Source organism: Molossus molossus, unplaced genomic scaffold (genome assembly GCF_014108415.1).
Source record: "Molossus molossus isolate mMolMol1 unplaced genomic scaffold, mMolMol1.p scaffold_m16_p_18, whole genome shotgun sequence".
In the NCBI taxonomy this organism is placed as follows: Eukaryota; Metazoa; Chordata; class Mammalia; order Chiroptera; family Molossidae; genus Molossus; species Molossus molossus.
In genome coordinates this window covers 67257424-67284400 of record NW_023425353.1, presented here as the reverse complement: position 1 = coordinate 67284400, position 26977 = coordinate 67257424, and the positions used below count along the sequence as shown (strand labels likewise).

The following is a 26977-nucleotide window of genomic DNA, read 5'->3' as shown; positions in this document are numbered from 1 at the left end:
GTCATCCGATCGCTGCTGCCCAGCGGTTCTGCGTCCCCAGGGCAGGCCCTCCGGGCTGCTGGGCCAGGGGCCGGGATCAGTCATCCGATTGCTGCTGCCCAGCGGTTCTGCGTCCCCAGGGCAGGCCCTCCGGGCTGCTGGGCCAGGCGCCGGGATGCCGCTCGCTGGGTGCCGCGCTCAGGTGACTTTCTGCAGGGGCCGAGAAAATACGCACACGAACACCCCCACCGCCAGGCGGCACTGCACCCCGGTTCAGAGAACTGTTCGGGGACAGGGCCTCCCTCGAAGAGGCTCGCTCGTTCTCAGGCTAGGGGACTTGAACTTCAAGTGGACAGTGGACGAAGCTTCTGTTTTCCTCCTCGTACTCCCTTGGCCTGGGAGACATAGCATTTGTCACTGAACACCAGCGGTGGAATGCGGGAGGACAGGACGCCGGACCCCTGGACACCGAGCCGGACCCGCTTCCCAGGGGGTGCGCCTCCTTCATTCACAACAAAACCCAAGCACCCGGCAGTGATCTTCAGCGGCAGGTGCGATGCGCGTCAGTCACCCGGGGTGGCCCTGCGTCCGCGCAGCGCTCGAACAAGGAGGAGCCGAGTCTGAGTGAAATCCGGAGGTTCAGGGCGAGGGGCACCGAGCAGAAGATGCTGTCCTGTCGGTGTGCGGACCTCGAGTGGCTTCCCTGCACAGACCGCATCTCAGGCAGCCCCCGCGTGAAGGTCAGGGCACAGCCACGAAGCTCGCGGGCCAGCGGCCAGCACGTGGCTCTGGGAATCTGCAGACTGTGAGTGGACAGCTCCTTAAACAGTAAGACTGGGGGAGACTCAGCGAACCCTCCCCGATCCCAGCTTCAACACCGCTCGTGGCCGTGTACAAGTACGTGTCTTTAAACTGAGTCACCGGGACGGAAAGGGTGCACCTTGAGCAGACAGCCCCCGCACCCCTCCGCCGCCCCAGCTGGGCCGGGAACAACCCCGGATGAACTCAGAGCTGGTTTCTTCTGTAGACAGCTAGTGCGAGAAACGCAAAAACTGTCAGAGGTCCTGCTGACAGGCTGGTAGAATATATTAGCCATTAACACCCTGTCCCTTGCAAAAAAAATAATAATAATAATAATTGAGGAGCACTTGGGGTGTTGACCCTGAGATGTGTAAGTTATGCATGGCCCTTGTGAGCTGGTGCCTCTTAATCACTCAGGAGCCCGGCCCAGGGAGCCAGCTAATGATCCCCTGTTTGGGGTCTGCCACCAGCAGGTGTCAGCACCCTGTCCCCAGGGGACGCTATGGAATTTGGAAGGTCTGACATCCGTGTATTAATGACCCTGTGACTTTCTCCATTAATAACGGGCTGCCCTCGGAAGCCGTGGGTTTCCGGCCCACCGCCTGCTGTTCCTTCGCGTGCCTGTCGTCCAGGGGACAGCCAGAGCAAAGACATGTGTCACCTGTGATGCAGAGCTCCCGCAGACGCGAGCAGGTGATTGCTCTCTTAAATGAAGTTCCTGGAAGTGCTGAGTGATGAATGTCCTGCTAATGGCTTGCTTTCTCCAGCTTGGTGACAGCCCACAGCCAGGTGGGAAACAAGAACCACCCACACCGCCGCAGAAGCACGTCCTCCGTGTTCATGTCGGAGACCTAGTTCTGACGGTTCTGCTGGCTCCCTGGAGAGGGGGCCCAGGGGTTCTGGCAGCATTATTTCTTTACATATCTGCAAAGGAACTGTTTCCAATTAATTGTTAAAAGGTGATTCTCTGAGTTTAGTCAAAAATCGCCTGTAAGATCTCGGTTGGATTGTTTGTTCGTATACCTCGGGCGTGGATGGAACCAGGAGCTGAAGGGAGAAAGTGGGGATCCCACTGGGCCAGGAACACAGAGGTCATCATGACAGACACGATGACCCCGGTAGGTGAATGGGGTTTTCTTTCTCTAAAGCTCATATATAGCGAGAACGTCAACGCTTCCCTTGACCGGTCAGTTATCAAGCTACTGAGGGAATGAATCATCCTCCCCCGCGTCCAGGGCGGGCTCTGAAGCGTCCAGGACCACGCTGATGGTGAGCTAGGGCGGGCCACCCGGGAGACCACAGGGGGCAGGAAGACCCAGTGACCTTGAGAACAGCTGACAGTGGCCATCGGGCACCAGGCTCCCCTTAGGCTCAGCTGGACCATCAGACTGACGGGTGCTTAGGTCCCCTCGGCGCCGGGCTCACTTAAGTCAGCACAGAGGGTGTGCCAACAGGGCAGCGCCAGGTCCTCTTCTCCACCGGGAGTCTCGGAACAGTCCACACGGCAGCGGAGGACTCTTTATTACCATCATTATCTGAAGAGCAAAGAACGGAGACTCACATGGCTGAGTGTGCGGCCTCCTGACTTCTCTGAAGGTCCGTGTGTTAAACAGGAGCCACGCTCTCTTGCAGCACATGAGCAGGCAGAGCCTTCAAAGACCCCAGGAAGGCCGGGGAGGGCAGTGGCCCGGCTCCCCCAGGTGTGAGGTTCATTAGCAACCCCCTCAGCCAGAGGCAGGGCCCGTCTCGGGTGTTGGAGGCAGCAAAGCCATAAAGGGAACCCGAGACGAATCCATGGATAAGAAGAAAGGGCTTTAACATGCCGCCCCGTCTGGCAGTGGGATGTGCACTGCGGGCCCCTCCCCTTTCTTGCCCTGTTCTCCTCCTCCTCCTCCTCCTCCCCCTCCCCCTCCTCACCCTCCCTCCTCCCCCTCCCCTCCTCCCCCTCCCCTCCTCCCCCTCCCCTCCTCCCCCTCCTCCTCCCCCTCCCCTCCTCCCCCTCCCCTCCTCCCCTCCTCCCCCTCCTCCCCCTCCTCCCCCTCCTCCCCCTCCTCCCCCTCCTCCTCCCTTTGCTGTGTCCTGCCTTCTCTTCACCTTTGAGGAAGCTGGAAGCCCAGGTTTTTAAAATGGCCAAGCTCCCAGTTTCAAAGCGAGAATGCTGGAGAAAGCAGAGCGGCGGGCAGGAGGCCCGGACTCTCGTCCCAGCAGCCGGCGGTGTGGTGTCCGCCTGTCTGCTGAAGCCTCGCATCACTGGGTCAAGAGGGGCTCCTCTGTGATGGGGTCCGAGTGGTCCAGGGCGGCACTCCCTGGCCCGGCTCGCCACGGGGTCAGTTCTCCTTCCACGTCTCCGCCCTGCTCTGCCCTGTGAAACCAGACAGCGCCAAACAGGCAGAGGTCTTTCAGGACCCGGTGGATTCGACTTTGAGTCCAGCTCTTGCGAGTGCTGGTCCGTTAATATCCGGGGCGGGCACCGCGTGGGTCAGCAGAACCGCTCATCTCGGTGAGAGGGCTTCGTGGGCGGCCTGGTGATACCCTACATGATGACTCATCTTTTTATTTTGCCAGCTCTGCCATCATCACCAAGACAATGCAGGGTGGTGTAGAATCATTTACAGATGAAAGAGAATTCGATTTAGTTTTGTCTTTTACATTCCAGCCACAGTTTCAGCCGCGTCTTTTAAAAAAAAAAACATGATTATATTTCAACACTCAACTTCTGTGCAACCCGATAACAAAACACCCAGTAAAATAATAAAAAAACACGGCATTTCACCCACAATGCCTAAATGAACATGCTTGGTTGTAAGTAAGCCCTTAGAAACCAGGAACAAAGACACTCATCGTCCAAGGGAACTGGGAAGAGAAAAGCCAGTGAAATAATACGAATGATGGTGAAGTTTTGATGACTAAGCCGAACAATGGCAGCAGAATAATGTCGTCCAGGCTGACGGTCCGGGATGCGTTTGGTCGCCCGCGGAAAGGAGAGGAACTTACCGACGCCCGTCTGGCTCCAGCATCGAGTCTGCATTTGCCCAGATGTGCTCAGTCCTTTGTGAAGAACTCTTTTCCTCATTTGTGAGTCAGAGGGGCCTCTCAGTGGTTAGCGATGTTCCGCTCACGAGCACATGGGCGTCCGAGGGATGCCTTCTCCTCTGCTGACCAGTGTCCAACATCCGCCCAGGAAGGTCCCCCGGAGACCAGTCTTCGGAGCAGATCTAATCTCTCCCATCACACGAAGCAGCTGATCAAGGTGTCGAAAGCGAAAGGATTGACTGGGTCACACTGAAATGCATGATGGGAAAACAGAGCAACGTTTCCCTTTTATAACCCTCACTCGGGGATATTTTTCTATTTATCTTCAGACAGAGTGGGTGGGAAGGAGAGAGAGAGAGAGAGAAACATCGACGTCGACTGGTTGCCTCCCGCACGACCCCGACCAGGGCCAGGGACAAACCACAACCGAGGTACATGCCCCTGACCGGAATTGAACCCGGGTCTCACTGGTCCACTGGCTGGCGCTCTAACCACTGAACACACCGGCCAGGGCGAGGGACTTTTTCTTATTCATCTGAAACAATTACAAGAAGAGAGGCAGAACCGAGCTCCCCACCTCCATTGTCCCAAGAGCATTTCACTGGAGAAGAAAGATGGAAACCTCGGCCGGCCTGCGTATGCTTCCTGAGCGGAGCTGGCGCGAGTGCAGGCTGTGCGGGCAAGGAAGGAGGGCCCGTCGGGTGCGGGTGACGCGCTGATAGTGTGCGGGCTGTGTGGGCGGGAAGGAGGGCCGTCGGGTGCGGGTGACGCGCTGATAGTGTGCGGGCTGTGCGGGCGGGAAGGAGGGCCGTCGGGTGCGGGTGACGCGCTGATAGTGTGCAGGCTGTGCGGGCGGGAAGGAGGGCCGTCGGGCCGGGTGACGGGCTGATAGTGTGCGGGCTGTGTGGGCGGTAAGGAGGGCCGTCGGGCCGGGTGACGGGCTGATAGTGTGCAGGCTGTGTGGGCGGGAAGGATGGTCGTCGGGCCGGGTGACGGGCTGATAGTGTGCAGGCCTGTCTTCTGGCCAGTGCAGAATGGCTTGTGGCTGACAGGAGGACATGGCTCTGGCCGCTGGCCGGGCTCCCTCCTCCCTTCCCTGCCGGACATCGCGGTCGCTGCCACCTGCCAAGCCGCGGTGTGTCCTATTCTGAATAAATTAGAAGTTCCTGACGCCATGGACAAGGCCTCTGCTCTCTTACACAAAGCTGCCCCAAAGAGATGTCTGTCCATCTGTTGTCCACCTCGGGCCTTTCCCAGAACTACCCAGAAGCAGTCCCGCCAGGAGGCCCCTGGCACTGAATTCCCAGCTCTCCTTTTCTGTACCCGCGCAGACGGAGGGGCTGCTCTAAACAGACAGAACTGTCTTCCTCTGGCTTCGGGGCCCACTCTCCAGGTCCCCATCAGTCACTGGCTTTTCATCTCCGTTGCCGGCGTCTCCTTTTCCTCTCATCTTTCTAAATTAAAGCCTCCGGCTCCTGACCCAGACCGTCCATGGCTGCTCACACCCTCATCAGCGAGGTCACAGTCCTGTGGCTTCAAAGGCCATCTGTACACTGATAGGTTCCCCAGCGTCTGTCTCAGTGCCCCTCCCTCCTGCGTCCTGCACCCACAGGTCCACTGTCTGCTCATCGTCCCGTGCGGTGGCCACACGGTCAGCTCACAGAGTAGGCCAAACCCGGGCATTGATCCCCTGCACCTGGGCCTCCAGAGGTTACCCAGGTGCGGGAAGGGGCAGCTCCCTTCACTGAGGCTCAGGACGGACGTTATGAACACAGTTCATGTCTTTTCCTTATGCCTCCGTCCACTCTGTGGACGAATCCTGTCCGCAGAACCTACGAAACAGACCGCGCTGTGTCGGGACCGCAGGGCCTGGGGGCTGCCTGTGCACATCGCGCCCGGGACACAGGGACACGGAAGCGCTGATGAGACGGCGCCACGCCCGGACTCACGGGCCGGACTCACGGGCCGGCAGCTCCAAGGCCTGGCTCCGGCTGGCTTCCAGGTTCGGGTTGTGGAGGAAAAAGACCGTCCATCGTGGTGACTAAGGGAGTGAGGGTCGTGGTCTCCGCTGGTTGCTGTGCGAGGGTCGGGGGTGGATCAGGCACCTGCCCTGATGTCGGCCGCGGAGTCTCTGCCCGATGTCCCAGGGATGTGTTCTGTGGGGTCGGCCTGCTTCCCTGGTCTGCAGCTAAAACACAACCGAGGCCAAGATGTCCCATTTAGTTTGATTGAAACTCCATCTCTGACCTCGTTCCTAAGACCACGGGATGCTGGCCAGACCTCACTGCCCCGAGGGCTTAGTGGTGAAGCAAGAGACCGGAGGTGGACGATTCGGGGCGCTGCACCCCCCTTCATGCCAGAGGCTGGCTCGTTTTCACACCTTCCTGACCTTTGTGGACGGTTCCTCTGAAGCGTCCCCAGCACCATGGGACAGACGGCTCCTTCCTGGGGGTGTGTCCAAGGCCAGATCCGAGGGGTTCCGGGCTCGTGTTTCAGCACATTCGTACCGCAGCCGCCCTAGGTAACTGCAGTGGACTCAGAACGAACGTCCCAGGACCCCGGGCCTGCGAGCCTGCTTCAGGGTTCGCCTCCTGGCGCCCAGAGCCTGTCCGTTCTGCTCTTCAGCCAGGGAGCCGTCGGTGGACAGGTGTCACAGTCGTCTGTGCCTGGACACGAGGGGCTCCTGGATGCCACCTTCGTCTCCGCACTCACCTGTCATGCCCCGAGTCGCACCTGGGTCCCCCTTACTCACCCCTCGTGGAACCACCCAGTAGGTCAGCTGAGAGCACCCTGTGGGGAGCCCGTGCAGAGACCTCTGGGTCGACGGCTGTGGTCTGATGAGCGAGTCTTCGTGGGACAAAACTGCGCGGCTCCTGGGAAGCTCCCGGAGTGCCCTCAGCCCATCGCCCCTTCCCTGACGGCCCAGCCGACGGCTTCTCTCCCTTCACTCTCGGCGCATGACGTCGGGTCCCTGCCGCAGGCTTGTCCTCAGGTACACTCGTCCCCTCGTTCCCGCCTGCGCGTCGTATGTTTCCCAGGTATCGGGGTGGTTTTTAACCCCCAACCAGTGGGTGCCAGCCACACTGACCGCCATACACTTTACCGACACAGAATCTAATGAAATACAATGAAAATGAAACAAAAACTTTCACAAAAACTAGGTGGAATCCTTTGGGGAAGACGCAATAAACACAAGTCAGTGGAAAACAAAAGGCTGTAGGCAAAGCAATATAAACGTTTGGGGGAATCAATGCAGGCGGGCGGGGCTCTCCGACTGCCCCGCGGGTCTGCTTGTACGGACACCAGGCCTGGAAGTGTGAGCGGATGGGGACCGTAGTTAGTGGGACAGTGATGACCAACCGCGCCGGCCCACAGTCACCTTCATGAAAGACAATAAAAGGCAAGGAGCACACTGGCCCTCCGTCAGACGGACAAGGAATAGATTTCGTTTTCTAAATATTTAATCATTTTATTAATGAATAAGAAATAAATTATATATAAACACACACCAAGTAGATCAATCCTATGTAATGATATAGCAGTTTAATTGCATGGAGTGTTTATGAAGTAAATGCAGTTCTACCAACGTTTTCACTTAACCCACCGAGTCCAGGTTCCCCCAGTTAGAGGGGTTCACGCGATTTGCAAACAGCTGTTGGAAGGAGAGATGCCAGTCCCGCCCCAGACCGTGAGGGGTGAGGTCTCCGAAGGAGGCTGTGAGGAACGCGGGGATGGGTCCCCACAGCACGGCCCACCCAAGGCCCCTGTTCTTGGTCCTTACACTCGAACACCCCTCGAACCTCCCCTCCTAAGCTCCTCACACAGATACCCTGCTTTCTTCAAAATAAACGTGTGCGGGGCCGGTCATGGATTTAATTAGCGGCTCCTGAATCACTGACGTGGTGGTGATTGCTCTTACCTCTCCGGTACCCAACGCTCATGCCCCAAGCGGGGACGGCAGGTCCTTGATTTGGGACAAGGTGCCTACCAGCTTCTCCTCGGAGACCCCGGGCTGGGGTTCGGAGCACGGTGTCTCCCAGAGCTGTCCGCCCGGCTCCGTCTCGCACGCCCCGTTGTGAGTGGGGTCGGCCCCCCGCGCACAGTCCGCAGCGGCCGCGAGGGCTGTGCCTCTGCCCCGCTCTCGGCTTGCTGACGTCGCTGGCCGGTCTGAATCTGCACGTCGGACCCTTATCTTTCTCAGCTCTTCATTGTGCTCGGGAGAGAAAAGGCAAGTGTTTTCAGAGATAAAGAACTTGGAGTGTCTGCAGACAGCTGAGCTATGACACTCAGCGCCTTGAAGGGCAGGAAGGGCTCCGTGCTGTGGCCCTCGGCAGAGGGTCCGCGGGACGGAGCCCACCCCTTGCCCCCAGGTCTCTGTGGAGAAGCCTCTGTGAGCAGAGAGGGTCCAGGCTCCTGCCACAGGCTGACCAAGGACACGTGGGGTCAGACGTCATGCAACGGGGTCAACTAATCAATGTTCGCCCAGCAGCTCGGGGTCTGAAGGGTGTCCAGGACCACAGGCACCCGAGTCTCCTTGTCCCTGGAGGCTCGGGTTGACCGTGAGGAGGTGAGCACCGTGTCCGTGGAGCTGAAGCGGCTCTGAGCAGACCTTCCCCGCCCTGCCCTACCACTCACCTCCTGCACAGGGTGGCCCGGCCTCTGGGGGTCCCCTCATCTGTGTCTGTGCTGGCCCCTGCCCCTCGGGAACATCCGGTGAAGGGCGACGCTCGTGCTCGGAGCCGGTGTTGAGACGGACCTTCCTGGCTCCCCTCAGCCTCCCTCTGGAGTGCCCCCCACGCCCGTCGGAAGAGGCTGTAGAAGCCCCTGGGCAGTGCCAGCTGCCTGCCCCGTCCCACGCTCCTCCCGCAGACTGGACCCCCGGAAACACCCGGAGGGTCGGAGGGACCTGCCCACGAACACAGCCCGCGGCGGGCAGGTCTCAGCGGGGCCCCGCACTGAGGCTGGGCCGGTGCCTGGAAGGAGCAGTGGATGGAAGATGCTGAGGACGAGTCTGGGCAGCGGGACTGGCAAGGGCAAGGGGGACGACTCCCTTCGAACCGAGTTGAGGAGGAGCCCCAGCACCGGGGTGCTTGCGGAGGTTGCGTGACGCCCGCCGGTGTGTCCCTGCCTCTGCCTCGGGAAGCCGGGTTCTTCCGGTGGCCAGCGCCACGGTCCCGTCCAAATGGGCACCCACAGAGGTGAGAGTCTCGGCGTCGCTCCCTTGAGTCACCGCTGGAGTTCGATTCTCAAACCGCAGGAGAGGAACCCGTCCCTCGGTGGCTCCGTGCGCCCGGAACGGACGCTCCCCGCACGGCAGCCCCGCTGGGATAAAACACGCTGCAGCCCCAGTGACTTCAGCAATAGCTTCAAAGGTGACCCTCGGGTGCCAGCCGGAGCCAGGTGCCCGCTCCTGACCCGCTGCGGTGACTGGAGAACGTGGGGCGGGGTCGACGGAGAAGCTCCACGGGGCGGACACCGAGCACAGGCCCGTTCTCGGAGCCAGAATGGGGATCAGCCCCTGAGGTGGGAGAGGAAGCGTCGATGAAACGTCGGAGAGACGTTACCAGGTGGAAGGAAGCTGGGCACCCACAGCCATCGGTCTCCAGTGGACCTCTTGTTCTAAGGCGGCCCCAGCCCCAGGCCCCAGCCCCAAAGAGCTACCCCAGGATGGAAGAGGGACGTACGTGAACCGCAGACCCATCTCCTGGAAACATGGCCAGGACCTGGGAGGGAGGCGTCCCCGAGGGCTGAAACCGTGGACGTGTCTGCGTGGGCCTCGGAGAATGAGCACTGCAGGCACAGCTGGACGCCGGCTGAATGAATGATGAGGAGCGAGACACGACGGATAGTTGCGTTTGACGATGACGGGCAAGTCTGGGAGCCGGAGAACAGTGATGGGTGCACGACAATTTGTACTTCGTGCCACTGAACCCTACGCGTAGAAATGGTGACAACGGAACCTTTTATGTATATTTTGCTACAATAATTTTTTTTTTAAGGGAAAAAAAAACACAGACGTGAAGGAAGACGAGATGCTTCCTCTGGCCTCGCGTTCTGCGGTGGAGCTTGGCCGGGCCGCTGCCGGCGCTCGGAGCTCCTGGGTCAGGGGGCCGCGGGGTGCAGGGCAGAAGCTGCTCCGCCGGCGAGTCCAGCGGTCGGTCCCAGGCACTGGTCGGGCGGACGGGACTCGGGAAGAGGAGCTTCGTGAGTGCCCATAAGGAGTGAGCGGGGTGCGGCCACATCAAATGGCCCTTTGTCTCCCAGGGCCAGGCAGGCAGGAAAGTGAACACACAGGATAAAGTAGGTCACGCGGAGACTCATGTCCCCGGCGAGCCAGCCAGGCACTGCTCACTCGGGCCAATTATCACCCTGACAGAATATAGGCTCCGCACTGCTGGTCGTCCGGCTCTTCGTGAGAAGCCGTAAGTGTGGCACGCTAAGGGGCATCTTTCAGCGTTTAGCAATCAATTAGAAAGCGGTTGTACTGTGAGCGTGGGAACGGCAGCAGAGCTATTGCGCCGACCTGGCGGACGCTGCCCGGGCCGCTCCTGGCTCCTTTCCCTCCTCCAGGGCGCGGACGACCCTGCACGCTCTCTGGGTGGTCCTGGCTCCTTGGGGCGGACGACCCTGCACGCTCTCCGGGCGGTGGCTGGCGCCAGGGATCTCCCCTGCCCGCATCGGATGGCGAGCGTGGTGAGGACAGACAGCAGTCCGGCTCCACTCTGGAAACCCCGGGGGATTTGTTTCAGTGGAAGGACCCCAACCTGCCCCCGGGTGGCTGTGGGGCCAGCATGGGCCCCGAGGCCGCTTTCAACCCCCCAAACGCCCTCTCACTCAGCACCTTTCTAGGTGAATTCTTTCCCCGCACCTCAGAGAAACCGGGGCGGCTCTGCTCCCCACCTCGGAACCTGTGGGAAACGAAAGAAATGGGATTGTGTATTTAGCTCTAATAAATGCAATAAGTAAGGAATTTAAATCGTAAATATTTTTCATCTTCCCCGAGATGGATAGATTTTTTTTTTCCCTCCCCTGAGGGATTTTTTTTTTTAACTTAAGAATGTGTTTAAATCCCTCTGGCATGTTAGAATAATCACGACTGTTTACAGTTGCTATAGCAACTCGAAATGTCGGCAAGGGAGCAAGGAAGGAGCCTGAGAGAAGGAGATAAGCGGTGTCAATTATTGAACATCCTTCAAACATTTAGCCAATTTGGAGCGACAGGCAGAAAGCTAGACATCGAAGGTGGGCGCGATGTATTTTCGCTAACATTCACTTAAGAGCGTGCGTGGTGTGTCGCTTGGCACTGTTGTTGAGAGGTAATTAACTGCCTCTCTCCACATAAAGGCGGCCTTTTCTGAGGGTGAGACACGGCTGCACATGTAATTTCTACACTGGATAATACTAAGCCCTCTCCACGGGCGGGTGCCGCGCGGTTCCGTGAGCGCCTCTGCGCGTATTATTTCATTTAGTCTTCCTGACAACACGCGGGCTTGGTGAAGTGATTTCCGTGTTACCCCGCTGCACAGCTGATGGGAACGGAGACGTGCACAGCGATGCCTGAGGATCCTGCGCCTTCACGGGGTCCTGCCTCGCCCACCCACCACCCGCCACCACGCAGAGGCACCCTACATCCTCCCCGTGGCTCGTGCTCACGCGGGGACCCGCGACGGCCACCCCAGAGCAATTCTGATCTCTCTGTGCCCTGAGCCCCGGGCACCCGCAGACCCCGCACAGCCCCCGGAGAGCCCGGACCCGTCAGGCACAGACCACCGTCAAGGTGAGATCCATCTGCCGTCATTATCCCACGAGGATGTCTCACCCTTGCCTGACATTTTCTTGTTTACCGATCGTTTTCACAAGCATGTTCTTAGGTGGTCCTCGAGCCTCTAAGGACAAGGTTAGCCCTTCTTTACAGGAGAGAAGAGAGAGGCTTGGGGAGACTGCTTGGGCCAAGATGACTAAGATGGATGGAGGACGCCTCCTCCCCTCCTGTCCTGTCAACTCCTCGGTGTGAGAAGAGTTGTAAAGACAGAGGCTGGGGTCTTGAATCCCAAGTCCTGCCCTAATCCCCTAATCCAGTACTCAGAACAGAACAAACACCAAGAAGGGCCCTCCAGGTCGCCCCCCCGCTGTGCCTTGGGAGAGCAGGTCACATCCTTGCTCACCGGTGACCCCGCCCCCCCATGCCAGTCCCTGGGGTGCAATTCGGTGCCATGCAAACCCAGGGAGGCAGCAGACTAAGAAGCTCAGAGCAGCCCTGGCCAGTGTGGCTCAGCGGTCAGAGCGTCGGCCTGCGGTCCGGAGAGACCCGGGTTCGGTTCCCGCTAAGGGCATGTACCTCGGTTGCAGTTTGTCCCCGGCCCTGGTCGGTTGTGCGGGTGGCAGCCACTCGATGTGTCCCTTTCACATCGATGTTTCTCTCTCTCTCTTCCTCTCTCTCCCTCCCACTCTACCTGAACAAAAAATGGAAAAATGTCCTCGGGTGAGGATAAAAAAAAAGAAGCTCAGAGCAGCTGGCCCGGGGGTCCTGGTGGCCGGCATGCGACCTGCCCTCGCAGTCAGTGGATCGCTTTTGTGTTTAAAGGTCCAAGTTAAAAGACAAAGTCCTTCTCTTTGGGGAAGGACAGATCCCGGTCTGGGAGCCCCCAGGCCCCGTGCCGGTGGCCTGTCTCCGGGCGGCTTTGGCGCCGTGCGGGGAAGACGCGGGCCAAGGCCCCTTGCATCATTAGGACGAAGGCCGTGTTCTCAGCAGACTGGATCAGGGGCGCGTCTGTGCTCAGCATGGGAATGTCCTTCTCTGGCATTTTCCGTCCATCTTTCACTGAAGAGGGTGTCGCGTTGTCTAATAATCTGGGGGAAGGCTGTGTTTTGTGACCTGGGAATGGATCATATTGTTTAAAAGCTGTTCAGTCGCTGCTTCCGTCCCCTGAAAAGATAAATAATTATACGTCCATTGACATTTTCTGCCATTTGCTCCACATTTTCCATTATTCCTGCGAAGGCGCTTCAATCGGAGTTTCTCTTTATCCACTTTCTCCCCAGAAATCGCTTGTCTGGAAGGAATAAGGGAGCTTTTGATTGCGCTGTGACAAAAAAGCACAAATTCTATTCATGAAGATCTGCTGACGCACGATATTAGTTTCAAATGCACAGTATAGTGATTCAGCATCTCTGGGCCCTGCAAAATCAGCGCCCCAGCACGGCAGGGTAGCCTCTGTCCCCGCACACCCTTATGGACTCAGGCCATCCTGCTGGACATCACGTCTCCATGATGATGTTGTAACTGGAAGTGTGTGCTGTGACCCCCTGCCACCCGTTGCCCCCCAACCCCTTCCTCTGGTGACCACCCATCTGTGTCTATAAGTCTGGTTTGGTTTGGTTTGTTCATTTCTTTTGTTTTTTAGTTTCCACATATAAGTGAAATCACGTGGCCCCACTGGTGTGCCCCAGTGGATTGAGCATGTCCCATGGACTGAGAGGTCCCAGCTCGATTCCCAGTCAGGGCACATGCCCGCGTTGCTGGCTGGATCCCCGGCAGGGGGGGGGGGGGGCGTGCAGGAGGCAGCTGATCAATGTTTCTCTCTCACATTGATGTTTCTCTCTCTCCCTCCCTATCAGTGAAATCATGTGGGATTTGTCTTTGTCTGACTTATTCAACCTAGCATAATACCCTTCAACTCCATTTATGTTGTCTTAAATGGCAAGATTTTATTTTTTTATGGCTGAGTAGTATTTCATTAGATAGATAGATGGATGGATGGATGGATGGATGGATAGATAGAGAGAGAGATAGAGAGAGAGAGAGAGAGAGAGAGAGATAGAGAGATAGAGAGATAGATAGAGAGATGATAGATGATAGATATATAGTCTACTGATGGACACTTGGGCTGTTCCCATATCTTGGCTACTGTAACTATCACTTCAATGAACATAGGGTGCGTATATCTTTTCCAGTGAGTGATTTTGTTTTCTGTGGATAGATGTCCAGAGTGGAGTTGTTGCACCCTGTGCGAGTCCCTTTTGGTAATGTGTGGTGTTAAGTTACTAGATGCAGGTGTTGACCTGTCATTGGACCCCTGTAATAAATCCCGCCTGATCATGGTGCATAATTCTTTCAGTGTATTGCTGAATTGGATTTGCTGATATTTTAATATGGAGGATTTTTACATCTGTTTATCACAAACATTGGCCTGTAATTTTCTTTCTGTGTGGTATCGTTATCTGGTTTTGGTATCAGAGTAACGCTGGGCTCATAGAATGAGTCTGGAAGCATTTCCTTCTCTTGGGTTTGTTGCAGGAGTTTGCGCGGGAGAGGTAGCGACTCTGAATGTTGGGTGGAATTCACCTGTGAAGCCACCAGGTCCCAGACCTTGGTTTGTCTGGGAGGTTCTTGATTGACCATCTCGTCTCCTTTCTAGTAATTGTTCTATTCAAATGTTCTTTTTTTTCTTTTTTTCATGTTTCAGTGTTGGAAGACTGTCTGCTTCTGGGAATCTATCCATTTCTTCTAAGTTGTCTAATTTGTTGACATATAATTGTTCATAGCCGTCTTTTATGATTTGTATTTCTGTTGTATCAGCTATAACTTCTTTCATTTTTTATGTTATTTATTTGAGCCCTGTCTCTTTTTTCCTTAGCAGGTCTAGCTAACACTTTGTCAATGTCCTGTGTCTTTCCAAAGAACCAGCTCTTAGTTTCATTGCAATTTTCTCTTGTCTTTCTAGTGTCCATTCCACTTATTTCCACCGTGGTCTTCACTGTTTTCTTCCTTTTACTAACTTTAGGTTCTGTTTGTGGGTCTCTTCTGGCTTCTTTAGACATGAAGTTAGATTGGTCTAGGTTTTTCTCCTGTCTTCAGGGGGGCTTGTTTTGCAATGAACTTTCCTCTTAGGATTTTCTCAAAGGTCTTTGGCATATGTCTGTGCTGTTGTTTTTTGGATCAGTGACTATTTTTCTACATTACTTTAAGCAACTTCACATTATGGAACTTTTCAAAATGCAATGTTGTTGAGCAATGCAAACCAAAAAAAAAAAAAAATGTTTGAACCAAGCTGTCTACTGACAGCCAAGACGAGAGGAGCAGAGCCTGTCCAAGGAGCCCTATCTTGGCATCTCAAGGTGACCCCCGGGAAATGCGTATGTGTTTCGTGAATACGTTGATCAATACGGCCGCTCCTGGTCTCCCAAGAGTTCCGCGGTGCCTGGCACGAGGAACGCGGCCGGCACGTGGGCGGAGAGAAGAGTGCGGAGCGGAGACGAGAGCGTTTAGAAGGACTTGGACACTCGCTAGACGCGTGTCACTGGGTGCAGGAAGCAGCGGGCTCGGGGAGGGACAGTGAGTCAGGCCTGCTCCCTGTCACCACGGCAGTGGCTGTGGGCGGCGCCGGAGCGGCCGTGAGCCCAGAGTTGGCGAACGGGCAGGTGTTCTTGGGCCAGTGACAGGTGATGGTGAAGTAGGCACACCCGTGGAATCGGAATCAACAGCAGGACTTACCTGCTGACGGGTTGAACCCTTCCCCCCGCCACAGGAACCTGACCGTCTTGGAGAGAAGCTGAGGTCGGGCAGAGGGCACCGCGTGGTCTGGTGTGGATACTGAGCTCAGAGGGTTGAGTTGTAGCATCTGATTTCCCGCTGTTCCCCGCCGCCCCAGGAGAGTGTTATTCTTCCAACAGTCGGCACAGAACTGTGATGGTCTCTCTTTCTCTGTGGTGCAGTTTTCATATCGTCCGAGTAGAACCTTGGCTGTCAAAGGGCATGTGTGCTTCAAGGAATTCATACTTTGCAAACGGGCTTGACTGTTCTGTTGGAGCTCGTCGTAAAATATGGCCGGACCTTTAACTCCTTTAAATGCCAACAAATGGCTGAAAGAAAAATTTCAATCCCAGCCAACAGTGTTTTGATGTGCCCCTCATGGTCCGCGGGTACTGTCGCCTGTGCCGTGTGCTCAGTGGTTCAACCACACCGAGCAGGCTCGACCGTCCCTTGTCACACCACACAGAGCTCTAAGGTTATTCCGCGTGGCTTCATCGTCCCACGAAAACACTCAGGTTAGCTTGCGTTTATAGCCCACGAGCTAACAGAAGTGTGCGACCGAGGTTCCGGTCCTTGGCTGTGTCTTCATTTCTGGGACCCAGGGCAGCGGCCACGAGCAGAGGCCCGCTGAGCAATAGGTCCTGGTGCCGTCGGGATGGGCAGAGACCGGGACTGGCCGGGCCTCAGGCTCCTGGCTCCGAGCTCTGACGTCGGCGCCTTTTCCAGCAGAGCCTCCCCCACGGGGCCTCCAGACCAGCGGCATCCGCATCACCTGGAGACTCAGGGAAGCAAGTTCTCGGTCCCCACCCGTGACCGCCTCACCTGCAGGCTCTGGGGGTGGCCTGGTGCCGTGCATGGTCACTGCCCCTCTGGTGACTGAGCCCCGCTGAGCTGCAGAACCAGTGTCGCGGCCTCCCCGCTGCCTCCTGGGGGCTGATGTTTGCGAACTAACCGTTTGAGTTTGAAGAGCATCCCAATATCAAATGTCTGTTTGAATTTCGATGATTTTGAAGCACGTGAGACCGTCAGAGACACACGCTGGGGAAGTTAGGTCCGTTCGGCGGGCTGTCACCCTCCGAGCGAGCTGACAGGGAGGGCCTCCTGGGGGTGGGAAGAGGTGCCTCCCTCCGTGCGGCAGAGGTCGGGCGGCTGCCGGGCGGGCAGCCCTCTCAGACTCCCCACGCGTCTGGGAGTGAAGGACAGTGAGCCCGGCGCCCGGGAGTCCGGGGGCAAGTCCGGCGGCCACCAGCCGCACGGCCACAGCGCTTTGGAAGCCGTTCCTTTTGTCTTCACGTTCGCGGGAAGCTCACGTCTCCTGCATCTGTGCTCATACCGGGCTCATGACCAAAACTATGCGTGAAATCGCCTTCGAGTGAGCTCCTTGACGTCCACCGTCACACTTCCGAGGACACCTGCACGCCCCCCGCAACTTACCCAATACAATCGGGACACGAAAACAAGCAGTGGCCTCGGCCGGCGTGGCCCAGTGGGCTGAGTGCCGTCCCATGGACTGAGAGGCCCCGGTCCCGATGCCCAGGTCGCCGATCGATGTTTCTCTCTCACATCGACGTTTCTCTCTCTTTCTTCCTCCCTCTCTCCCTCCCACTCTATCTGAAGATAAATGCAAAAAAGTCTCCTGGTGAGAATAAAAAAGCAAAGAAAACAAGAAGTGGCCCGTAAAGGGGGAGAGTGGAGGCCGTGCCCAAGAGCAGTGGCCAGGGGCTGTGCACCTGACTGGAAAAGGTCCCCTTTCCACCTCGCCCCCCCCCCCAGCAGACGGATAAAGAGCAAGGACGGACGGCACCCTGAATTCAGCGAGCCGTCAGGAGCCGGGTCAGGAGGCGCGTGTCAGACGTGCGTGGCCCAGCTCTGGGCGGGATGGAGCTCCGGCTCCGAAGACGGTGGGAAGGTTACTTGACGTGCCTGAAGCCGTGTGTTGAGAGTGATCGTGAACCTGTGTGCGGCGCGGTCCATCGTCAGCGTCTTGCGGGGTGTGGGCATGCCGAAGGGTGGTCCGGGGACAGATGTGCCCTCACGGTCTAGTTAGCGCTGATTAGTCATGAGAAACAGCGTCTGCACCCTGGGAGGTCCTGCTGGATGCTGGGGACCTGTCCGAACCCACCTCTCGGGGCCCCGGGGCCTCCATCACAGGCGCCCTCTCAGCCGCAGCCTGATGTCAGCGAAGGGCCATGGCCGTCAGGATAGGGATGAATGCCCACTAATCCTGCCTCTCGTGGACAGAGGTGCCGACGTGTCCTCTTCGGCCCTTCAGACTCCAGCCCCTGCCCTCACTGCGCCTCCCAGAGGCTGCCCAGGGGAGGACAGTGACTGTGACCTCATGGTGGTCATTCTGGGTCTTAGCGTAACCAGAGGTCTGTGGGTCACCCCCTCCTGTGGTATCCCACCCCTCTTTCATGGGAAGACACGCTCTCCTCCTAGATCCTGCTGTATCTGTTCATAGCACTAATCCCTCGTGCTCTTTAGTACACTGGTGCAGGTCTTACTTTTTCTGGAATTATCTAGACTGCTCCCAGTTCATAGCATCCCCCCCTCCCCCAGGTCAGAAAGACAAACGACTTGTCACAAGTTAACATAGGCGGGTTTGGTGCTCTGTGCTGCTCCGGGTGTCGGCAGGGCAGACATTCTCCATGTCATCCCTACTTCTGAGAGTAGACATTGCTGATCAGCTGAAGCTGACGCATGTCACCTTGACCCTGAATCCAGGGATCTTTCTGCCGGGTCACGCCCTCTGTCCCCTTGTCCAGGCGAACCCCCCACAGATTCCAGCCCCTGTCTGCCTAACGACTCTCCACCCCGGCCCTGAGCTCAATGCGCTGGGGAATGGAGGGTGCTCGGTAAATATTCGGCAACAGGTAACCCAGGTAACGCAGTCACGTGACCCGTTTTATTTTCAGGTCACTTCCCACATCTCCCTGCGTAGAAACATCCCAGCTTACATTCAGCCTCACACCCTGTGCAACGAGTGGGGTGGATGTAGACAGAGCGACCTACAGATAAGGAGACTCCTTCATGCCGTTAAAACAATGAATTGATGCAAAAATTGGTTGCAATGCAGGACTAGAATCCCAGTCACCTTACTATTAATTACATTATTTTTTCCACATAACATAGCTTGACTCAAATAGGTAAGTGTCATGGGTGTGTGTGTGTGCGCGCGCGCGTGTGTGTATAACAGTTCAAGTTCTTGACCTTGCCGATAACCGCCTATGTGCTGATCAGGGAGTTGCTGATTCTCTCTGGACCCCACTGCGCTCCTGTTTTGTCATTGGAAGCTGGGCTTGGTGGCATAATATAGAGTCGCGGACTTTAACGCGGGATGAGACTTGGAGATGGTCTCCTCGGACTCCCTCAGTTTATAGACGAGGATGCCGATCTCTTCCGGCTCAGGTGGAACCTCAGAGGAACGCACTGCTTCCTGCAGAGCCGGCCTGCCTGCACCCCGAGAGCCTCCTGGCCCACCCCCAGCCCCCAGTGTGAGCCGCCCAGCCACGCCGCTCCCCCCACGTCGCTTCCCTCATCTGCAAAACCGATGGATCGAGGTTCCTTTCGGAGTCAAGACTTTGAGGATTAAGAAAGGATCTTCGAACACGGACATCTCTGCAAGCCCCAGGTCTCAGCCTGTAACAAAACACGACGCCCCTCGAGAACGGAATGAGCGTAGAGAGCAAGTTATGAGCATCCGTCCGGAGGGGGGTGATCCGGCGAACTTGCTCACTGAGACCCTGAGTTCGGGAACAACTCGATGGACGTCTCCTTTTAAAAGTAATCACCCAGCATCCTTTGCTGTCGGCCCACAGATACAGAGAAAGAAGCCCATTGAGAAGCGATGGGTTCTAGTTACGTCCCCACACATTCGGATGCTCTGATCCGAAAACCAGCACCCGGTCCTCCGCCTCCACAGGTGCCACGTTGCTCAGAGTCCCGGCGTCTTCAGCTGAGCATCAGGAGCTTCACGATGTATTAAATGCTGCGTCCCAAGCGAGTGTTTACCCGTCACTACAAATTGCAAAGGGGAAGAGAACGGTTTGTTGCTTCCCGGGCCATCAGTGTGGGGAACTTATCCAAAGACATCTGTCGTGTCTGGGCAGGTAGAAATGCCGCCGGCGCCCCCACGGAAATCAGGCTGCGGGGGAGACGGCCGTGCCGCCTGCAGCCGGAGACGCTGTCTGCCGTGTTTCCTCGGCTTTGTTTTCCAGAAGACGGGAGCTTGCCACGTAGCCCATTGCATCGGTGCTCTGCTCTGATGCAAACAGACGCTGGCTCTTCGGGGGAAACTGTGTCGTCGGCGGAGTGAAGCGACCGTGCCACCTAGCTCTTTCTTTCCGGGGCTCTTGTCGACTCCGGGAGGGTGGCCGCGGGGGCCAGGCAGGGTCCCGTCAGCTCTGCCGGCGCTGCAGCCCCCGCCTTACCCAGCGGGGCCTCAGAAGGTCCCTGTGTTTGGTTTGTGTGTTTGAATGGCATTTGGGCTGCGGTTAAAGTCATCCCGCGCCTACAGGCGTGGAGACAGGAACGGAAAGGTGTAGTCAGACATGGCTGGCATTCTGTCGAGGTGATGGAATGGCTGAGAAATTTTGTTTTGATGGGTTTAAAAACATTTTTAAAATTTTTTACCCTTTCACCCATTTCTTCCACCCCTCTCTCTGGCAACCATCCATCCATTCTCCACATCTGTGAGCTTGCTTGACTGACTGATTTTTAGATTCCACACATAAGAGAGAGCATACAGCCCTGGCCGGTGTGGCTCAGCAGTTAGAGCATTGGCTCACAGACTGGAGGGTCTGGGGTTCGATTCCCAGTCAAGGGCATGTGCCTGGGTTGCAGATTTGATATCCGGGCAACCAGTTGATGTGTCTCTCTCACATCAGTGTTTTTCTCTCTCCCTCCATCCTTCCCTTCCTCTCTATCTAAAAATAAATGGAAAAATGTCCTTGGGTGAGGAGTAACAGAGAGAGAGAGAGAGAGAGAGAGAAACATCAGTGAGAGAAAGACACATCGATTGGTTGCCTCCCACACAACCCTGACCAGGGCTGGGGACCAACCCAAAGGGAGATACTTGCCCTTGACCGGAATCCAACCCAGGACTCCTTGGTCCTTGGGCCGACACCCTAACTGCTGAACCAAATCAGCCAAGGAAAATACCACCATTTCTTTCTCTATTTGTCTGTTGATGGGCACTTAGATTTTCCCCATAGCTTGGCTGTTGTAAATAATGCTGCAATGAACGCAGGGGTGCATATGCCTTTCTGAGTTAGTGTGTTGGTTTCCTTCGGATGAGCACCCAGAGATAGAATCGCTAGATCATCCAGTAGTTCTTTCTTACATTTTTTAGGAAACTCCATACTGTTTTGCTGGTGACTGCACCAATGCACAGGCTCACCGACAGTGCACGAGGGCTCCCTTCCGCCACGTCCTCCCAACACCTGTTCTTTGTTGATTTACTGATGACAGCCACTCCGACAGGTGTGAGGTGATCTCTCCTTGTGGTGTTGATGTACCTTCCTCTGATGATTAGTGATGTTGAGCACCTTTTCGTATACCTGTTGGCGGTTTATTGATTTACCTTCCTCTGATGATTAGTGATGTTGAGCACCTTTTAACATATACCTGTTGGCGGTTTATCTTTCTGTTTTGGAAAAGTGTCTATTCAGATCTTTTGCCCACTCTTTAATGGTTTCTGTTTTTGCTATTGAATTGTATGAGTTCTTTCTTTGTTGTTGTTGTTTTGTTGTTGTTTTCCTGTGTTTGGTACGTGCCCTTAGCGGGAACCGAACCTGGAACTCTCTGGTCCGCAGGCCAATGCTCCCACCGCTGAGCCAAACGGGCCAGGGCTGTATGAGTTCTTTATACATTGTGGGTATTAATCCCTTACCAGCTATCTGATGTGTAAATATCTTCTCCCACCCGGTAGGTCGCCGGCGTGTCGCCGCTTTCCTTGGCCGTGCAGATGGTTTGTTTGATGTGGTCTCCCTTGTTTATTTCTGCTTTTGCTGTCAGGTTCAAAAATAGCATCGCCCAGACCCATGTAAACAGCTTCCTTTCTGCGTTTTCCTCCTGAAGGTGTATGGTCTCAGCTCTTACATTCGAGCCTCATCCGTTTTGAGAGCATTTTTGTGAGTGGTATAAGAAAGTGGTCCGGTTTTGTTCTTTTGCATGAGTCTGTCCAGTTGTCCCAGCACCATCTACTGACAAGACTGTCCTTCCCCAGTTGTATAGTCTGGGCTCCTTCTTAATAACTAATTGGCCACATGTGTGTGGGTTTATGCCTGGGCTCTCTGCTGTGTCCCATTGATCTGTGTGTCTCTTTTCATACCAAACCAACACTGTTTGAATCGTTGCAACAGTGTAACTGTTTGAAATCGGGGTTGATGCCTCCGGCTCTGTTCCTTTCTATCTTTAAAAGGAAGCGAGGATGGTGATTGGCCAGGTGCTGTTTGCTCGTGTTCTGCCTGCTTTGATGTCCACATTATCATGACATTATATTCCTTATGCTTCTTCATTGACTCGGAGGAATAAAAATGTAATAGTCTAGGGAGTGATCTTTGCTGTCAGGAAAAATAAACTAACCTCTTTTTTTAGAGGTCTCCCCGCTTGGGGCTCCGCACGCCGCTCAGCACGGCGTCACCAGGCAGCAGCCAAGGATTGTTGGCTGGCCTTTGCACGAAGGGCTCACGGCGCTGCCGAAGGTCACACGCGTAACAGCTGCTGGCTTCCCTCCTTGGCACAATCTACAGCATGGGAAACGGGTACAGTGTCACGTCCCTGCTACCGCGCGGGGAGCTCGTTACAATGCCAGCGTGATACTTTGTTGTTTTCTGGTGTTTGATGTTACCCAGCGATCTTCCCCCAGACCAGAGCAGTCTAGGTAAGGCTCTCCATGTTAGATTTCCTGTGTCTTGAAGCCGTCCCATTGTTAGTTTCCCACCTGCGGTTTCGTGACCTGTTCCTAAATGTGTGGGAAACCAGCGAGCGTTCAAAGGCGGTTGGGGGGGGGCTCTGTGACCACAGCAGGCTTGCTCGCCGAAGCACACGCTGAGGAATGGCACGATCCCCGACGTGTGGAAAACCTCTTGCAGGCTTTGGAAAGAGGAATTTAAAAATCCGTTCAGCTTCGCCCAGTCCAGTGCTCCTCAAAGTCATTTGGTCACGTAATTCATTTAAACCTGGCAGGGGCGGGGGTGGAGAACGTTCCTAACGAAACAAGTGTTCCTACGACCGCCGCCGAGAAAGCGCCACGCTGGGCGGAGGTCATCTGCGTCTCCCACCGGAGGATGAAGTCACCGAGGTCACAGAGAGCGGTGAAACCAACATAACTTATTTTTAAGTAGCTTACACAGCATGCTAATTGAGCAGGTTTTTTCTTTTTACTTTAAAAATGATTCACCTTTAATGATTCCGTGCTCCTGTGGTGCAGGCCCTTCCGCACACGGCACCCCACGGCCGCCCCGCACCCTCGTCCCATCCGAGGGATTGAGGGGCTGCAGTGAGTGAGCTATGGGCTTTCCTGTGTAGCACAGGCTTCGACTTCGGTCTTCGGGTCTTTGTTTATTTCTTTATTTTGAGCTTAGGAAAATAACAAAGCGCACGTATCTTTTCTGATGTCCGTGGTCCGTACAACATCCCCGTGACTAAGCCAGCCTCCTCCCGTGAAACTCAGAAAGCCTCCCTCGCAGCCAGTAGCCACTCAGGGCGGTTTTGAAAAATGTCTTTAGGAAAAAACAAAAAACAGTGTGGTTTCATGGAGTACTTGACTCCTTGGAGAGGTGCAGGTTGATTAATACTGCACTGAGAAGTGACTTTCTAGCTTCTGCCTGTGACTTTGGAGGTCCAGTTTATTCTTCGAGCTCTCTGGAGCTGACGGGAGGACAGGCCGTGCTCTCCTGCTCCCAGGCACCTGTTTGGCCCGAACCTCACCGGGTGGAGGGAGGGTGCTGGGGGTGCTGGGGGAAGTCTCCTGTCTTTGTGGGAGAGCCACCACCCCGTGCCTCTGCTTCCTGACCTGCCCCGGGGCCTCTCCTCCCAGACTTGGTGACGAGCTTACCGGGAACTGTTACCTTCTTCACACCGAGCACCCTCTTGACTTCCACGTGGGTTACTTAGAATTGCAGACACACGGGTAAACAAAGTGATTAGCTATTTTCAGATGAACATAATCCCATCTCCCTGGAAGAATGCAGGAGGCGGCGCGACCCAGGGACGAGTGGGGGCCCCGGCACAACCCTCTGCGTGTCAGCAGGGTGTTAGGCGGAGGTGGCCTCCAGCACACCCTGTCGGGTCAGCTCCAGCCCGGCCTCACTGGGGTCTCCAGTGACAAAGGTCCTTTCTGAGCCCTGAGTATGGGGTGACCTTCTGCTGTTCCCAAGGACACTCCCTTAGGCTTTCGCCTGGGACCCTACAGAAAGCAGACAGCCTTGTGCAACTCGTTGCTCCCCTCCCCCACCACAATCACCTGTAGAAAGAAAATGGGGTGTGCGGAGACTCCCTTCTTCGGCTGTGGACACAGCTAGGGGTGACGCATTAAGGAGGGGCCGGTGGGGCGCCGGGGCCGATGAGGCCTGGTATCCTGGGTGCCCGGTGGGTCTCGGCAGCCCATCCTGACCTTCCGTCTCTGGCGTGTCTCTGAAGTGCACGGTGGCCTTGCGTGTCTTCCCGGAAGCACTGCCCTGACCCCTGGTCCGGTCAGACTCCCACGGGACGCGCTCGGGCCTGGCTGTGCGTTCCCCTCCTCCACGGGCATCGGGGCCCGGCAGTGCCTGCGAACGGCGACTCTTTACTTATTTATTGATCTATTTATTTTTGTTGATTTTAGAGAGAGAGGAAAGGAGAGGGAGAGAGAAAGAGAGAAACATCGATGAGAGAGAACATCGATGGGCCGCCTCCTGCACGCCCCCCACTAGGGATCAGCCCACAACCTGGGCATGTGCTCTGACTGGGAATCAAACTGGCGACTTCTTGGTGCAGGGTCGACGCTCAACCACCGAGCCACACCAGCCGGGCGAAAAGGCTGCTCTTTAACAGTGACCGTGTAGTCACTCTCCTATGGGAGTCATATTTTTCAGCCAACATGTTTAAATGCAGATTTACACTCACAGGGCCGGCCAATCGTGTGCTAAGCGAGTGTGCATTGGGCGAGTGTGTGCTGAGTGAGTGTGTGTTGGGTGAGTATGCATTGAGTGAGTGTGCATTGGGCAAGTGTGTGCTGAGTGTGTGTTGGGTGAGTGTGTGTTGGGCGAATGTGTATTGAGCGAGTGTGTGTTGGACAAGTATGTGCTGAGTGAGTGTGTTGGGCGAGTGTGTGTTGGGCGAGTGTGTGCTGAGTGAGTGTGTTGGGTGAGTGTGCATTGGGCGAGTGTGTGTTGGGCGAGTGTGCATTGAGCGAGTGTGCGTTGGGCAAGTGTGCATTGGGCGAGCGTGTGCTGAGTGAGTGTGCGTTGCACACTGGAGCCAGCCCCTCCCTGACATAGTGGGAAAGGAGCAACTCACAGAGGACAGAGCAGGGGCACTGACAAGAAGGGGGGTCTGGGGAGTCTCCGTCCCGTTTCTCCAGCGCCGGCCTCTCAGCCCCTAGAAAACTGCTGACTGTGCTGGGAACACAGAGTGCGATGGGGGGACATTGTCAGCTGTGGGGTGAAGGCGGCGATCGCGTGTCGGGGTGCCCAGCCCCGTGCCGGGTGCAGCCGTCCGGTGCGTGGCCGGCGCCCTCACTGTGCGAGCTTGGCCAGCACTGCAAGTGTCTTGTCTCGACTTAGGACCTTGCCTGCCCCCATCCACGCCCTGCACACCCTCTGGGTCTCTGGAAACAACGGGCCGAGGCAGGAAGCCTAGGAACACGCGTCAGGGGACGGGAGTACGTCCTGCCATGTGTCGCAGGCTGAGAGGGAGCCTGCGGGCAGCGGTGTGGGCGTCTAAGGACCCCTTCCGTCCTCAAGGCCGCGGGGTCCCGCCGCCCAGGACCGCCTGGTAACGCTGGTTCCTGTCGCTTTCAGAGCTGAGCTACGCCTGGATCTTCAACGACTACCCCGCCTACCAGGACAACCGCCGCTTCATCTCCCAGGAGACGGGCAACCTGTACATCGCCAAGGTGGAAAAGTCGGATGTCGGGAACTACACCTGTGTGGTCACCAACACGGTGACCAACCACAAGGTCCTGGGGCCACCCACCCCGCTGATACTGAGAAACGACGGTGAGTGTCCTTAGCGCTCTGGGCGTGTCACCGGCTGCTTCCCCGTGGCCACAGGTGGAGTGCGGGGAGTTGTGATGTCGACACACACGGCTCCACTGTCTGAATTAAATGTAAGAAAAGGTGGGTGCTCGCGACATCCGGTGCCTGTATTTTCTCCGCGTGTGGAAGAAATAAACCCGTGAATCCACTTTGGAAAACTAATTAGAAATCTAATTGCTAATCTCCACAGGACTGAAATGTGGGTTTAGGTGACTATAAATAACAAAGGAATCTATTTCTTCTTTCCTTCCCACTTAAGCCGCGTACCCAGGCAGAATGAAGTGGGAGACAGAACACCGAGGTCATTAATCATCTCTGTGTAATTGAGTGTTCGGTGTCCGGGAAGAAGTTGATCATTATCCAAATACTGTCCAGATTTATGATCCTGGAGACATTTCCCGCTGCGGTGAAGCACGGGACCACCCAGGCTCACTGTACACGGAGTTTTAACTTCCCACACTTCTGTCCGAATACAAGAAAATCTATGAATTTCACCTTAATGACTTAGATGGATGATGGCACCGTGTGAGGTAATTCACCATGTGCTTTTTAAAGACAGTCTTGGTGCCTGGCCAGTGTGGCTCAGGGGTTGAGCGTGGACCCTGCACCAAGAGGTCGCTGGTTCAATTCCCGGTCAGGGCACATGCCCAGGTTGTGGGCCCGATCCCCAGTGGGGGGCGTGCAGGAGGCGGCCAGTCGATGTTCTCTCATCGATGTTTCTCTCTCTCTCCTCCTCTCCCTTCCTCTCTCTCTAAAATCAATAAAGGGAAAAAAAAATGAAAGTGAGAGTGGACACGGAAGTCCCTGGAGGACTGTCGCGGTGACTGGGATGGGGCCGCTTTGGTGGGAGATGACGGCGTCCGGGGGCGGGAGGCAGGCAGGGCGTGCGGCCCGCTGGCCGTGGGAAGAGGCGTGTGTGTGTGTGTCCTTCCCCGCGCGTTGTCCTGACGCTGGCGCTGTGACCGACAGCACGGTGCCTCCAGCCTTGTTCCCGGCCCCGCGCGGCCACACGGCACATGCTGGATGGAGCTGAATCCTACCGAGGACAAATGGACACTCCGCAGTTACAGGGTAAGGTAGGCAAGGGGCCAGTCTGTCAGGAGCTGTCCTGCTCTGTCCCCAGGCCGAAGGGTGAAGGAACTTTTCCAAAACACGCGTTTTGGGCAGAATTGCTTCAAAGGACAGCTGCTCTGGCCTCCGCCCGGGGGGCGCGGGTGCTGGGCTGCTGGCCGGCGCCGTCACTCCCGTGGGCGAATCTCGTACGAATGCACTGACGCGGGCGCACGGGGACACAGCCGAGGACACATGTCAGAGAGCTGTTGCTGCGGAGGCAGGAGCCGAACCTGAGCAGCACAGGACCCCAGAGTCACCCCGCGTCTCACGCGGCCAG

At 56.3% G+C, this 26977-nt stretch overlaps 1 protein-coding gene across 1 annotated transcript in view; it reads left to right on the top strand.

Annotated features, from left to right (window-relative positions):
* Positions 1-26977, top strand: part of CNTN4 (contactin 4) — a 342255-nt gene that overhangs the window by 171104 nt on the left and 144174 nt on the right. The window contains exon 5 of the mRNA XM_036267473.1: positions 25351-25548. Coding sequence (XP_036123366.1) covers positions 25351-25548 — 198 coding nt within the window. The remainder of the gene's footprint in view (positions 1-25350; positions 25549-26977) is intronic.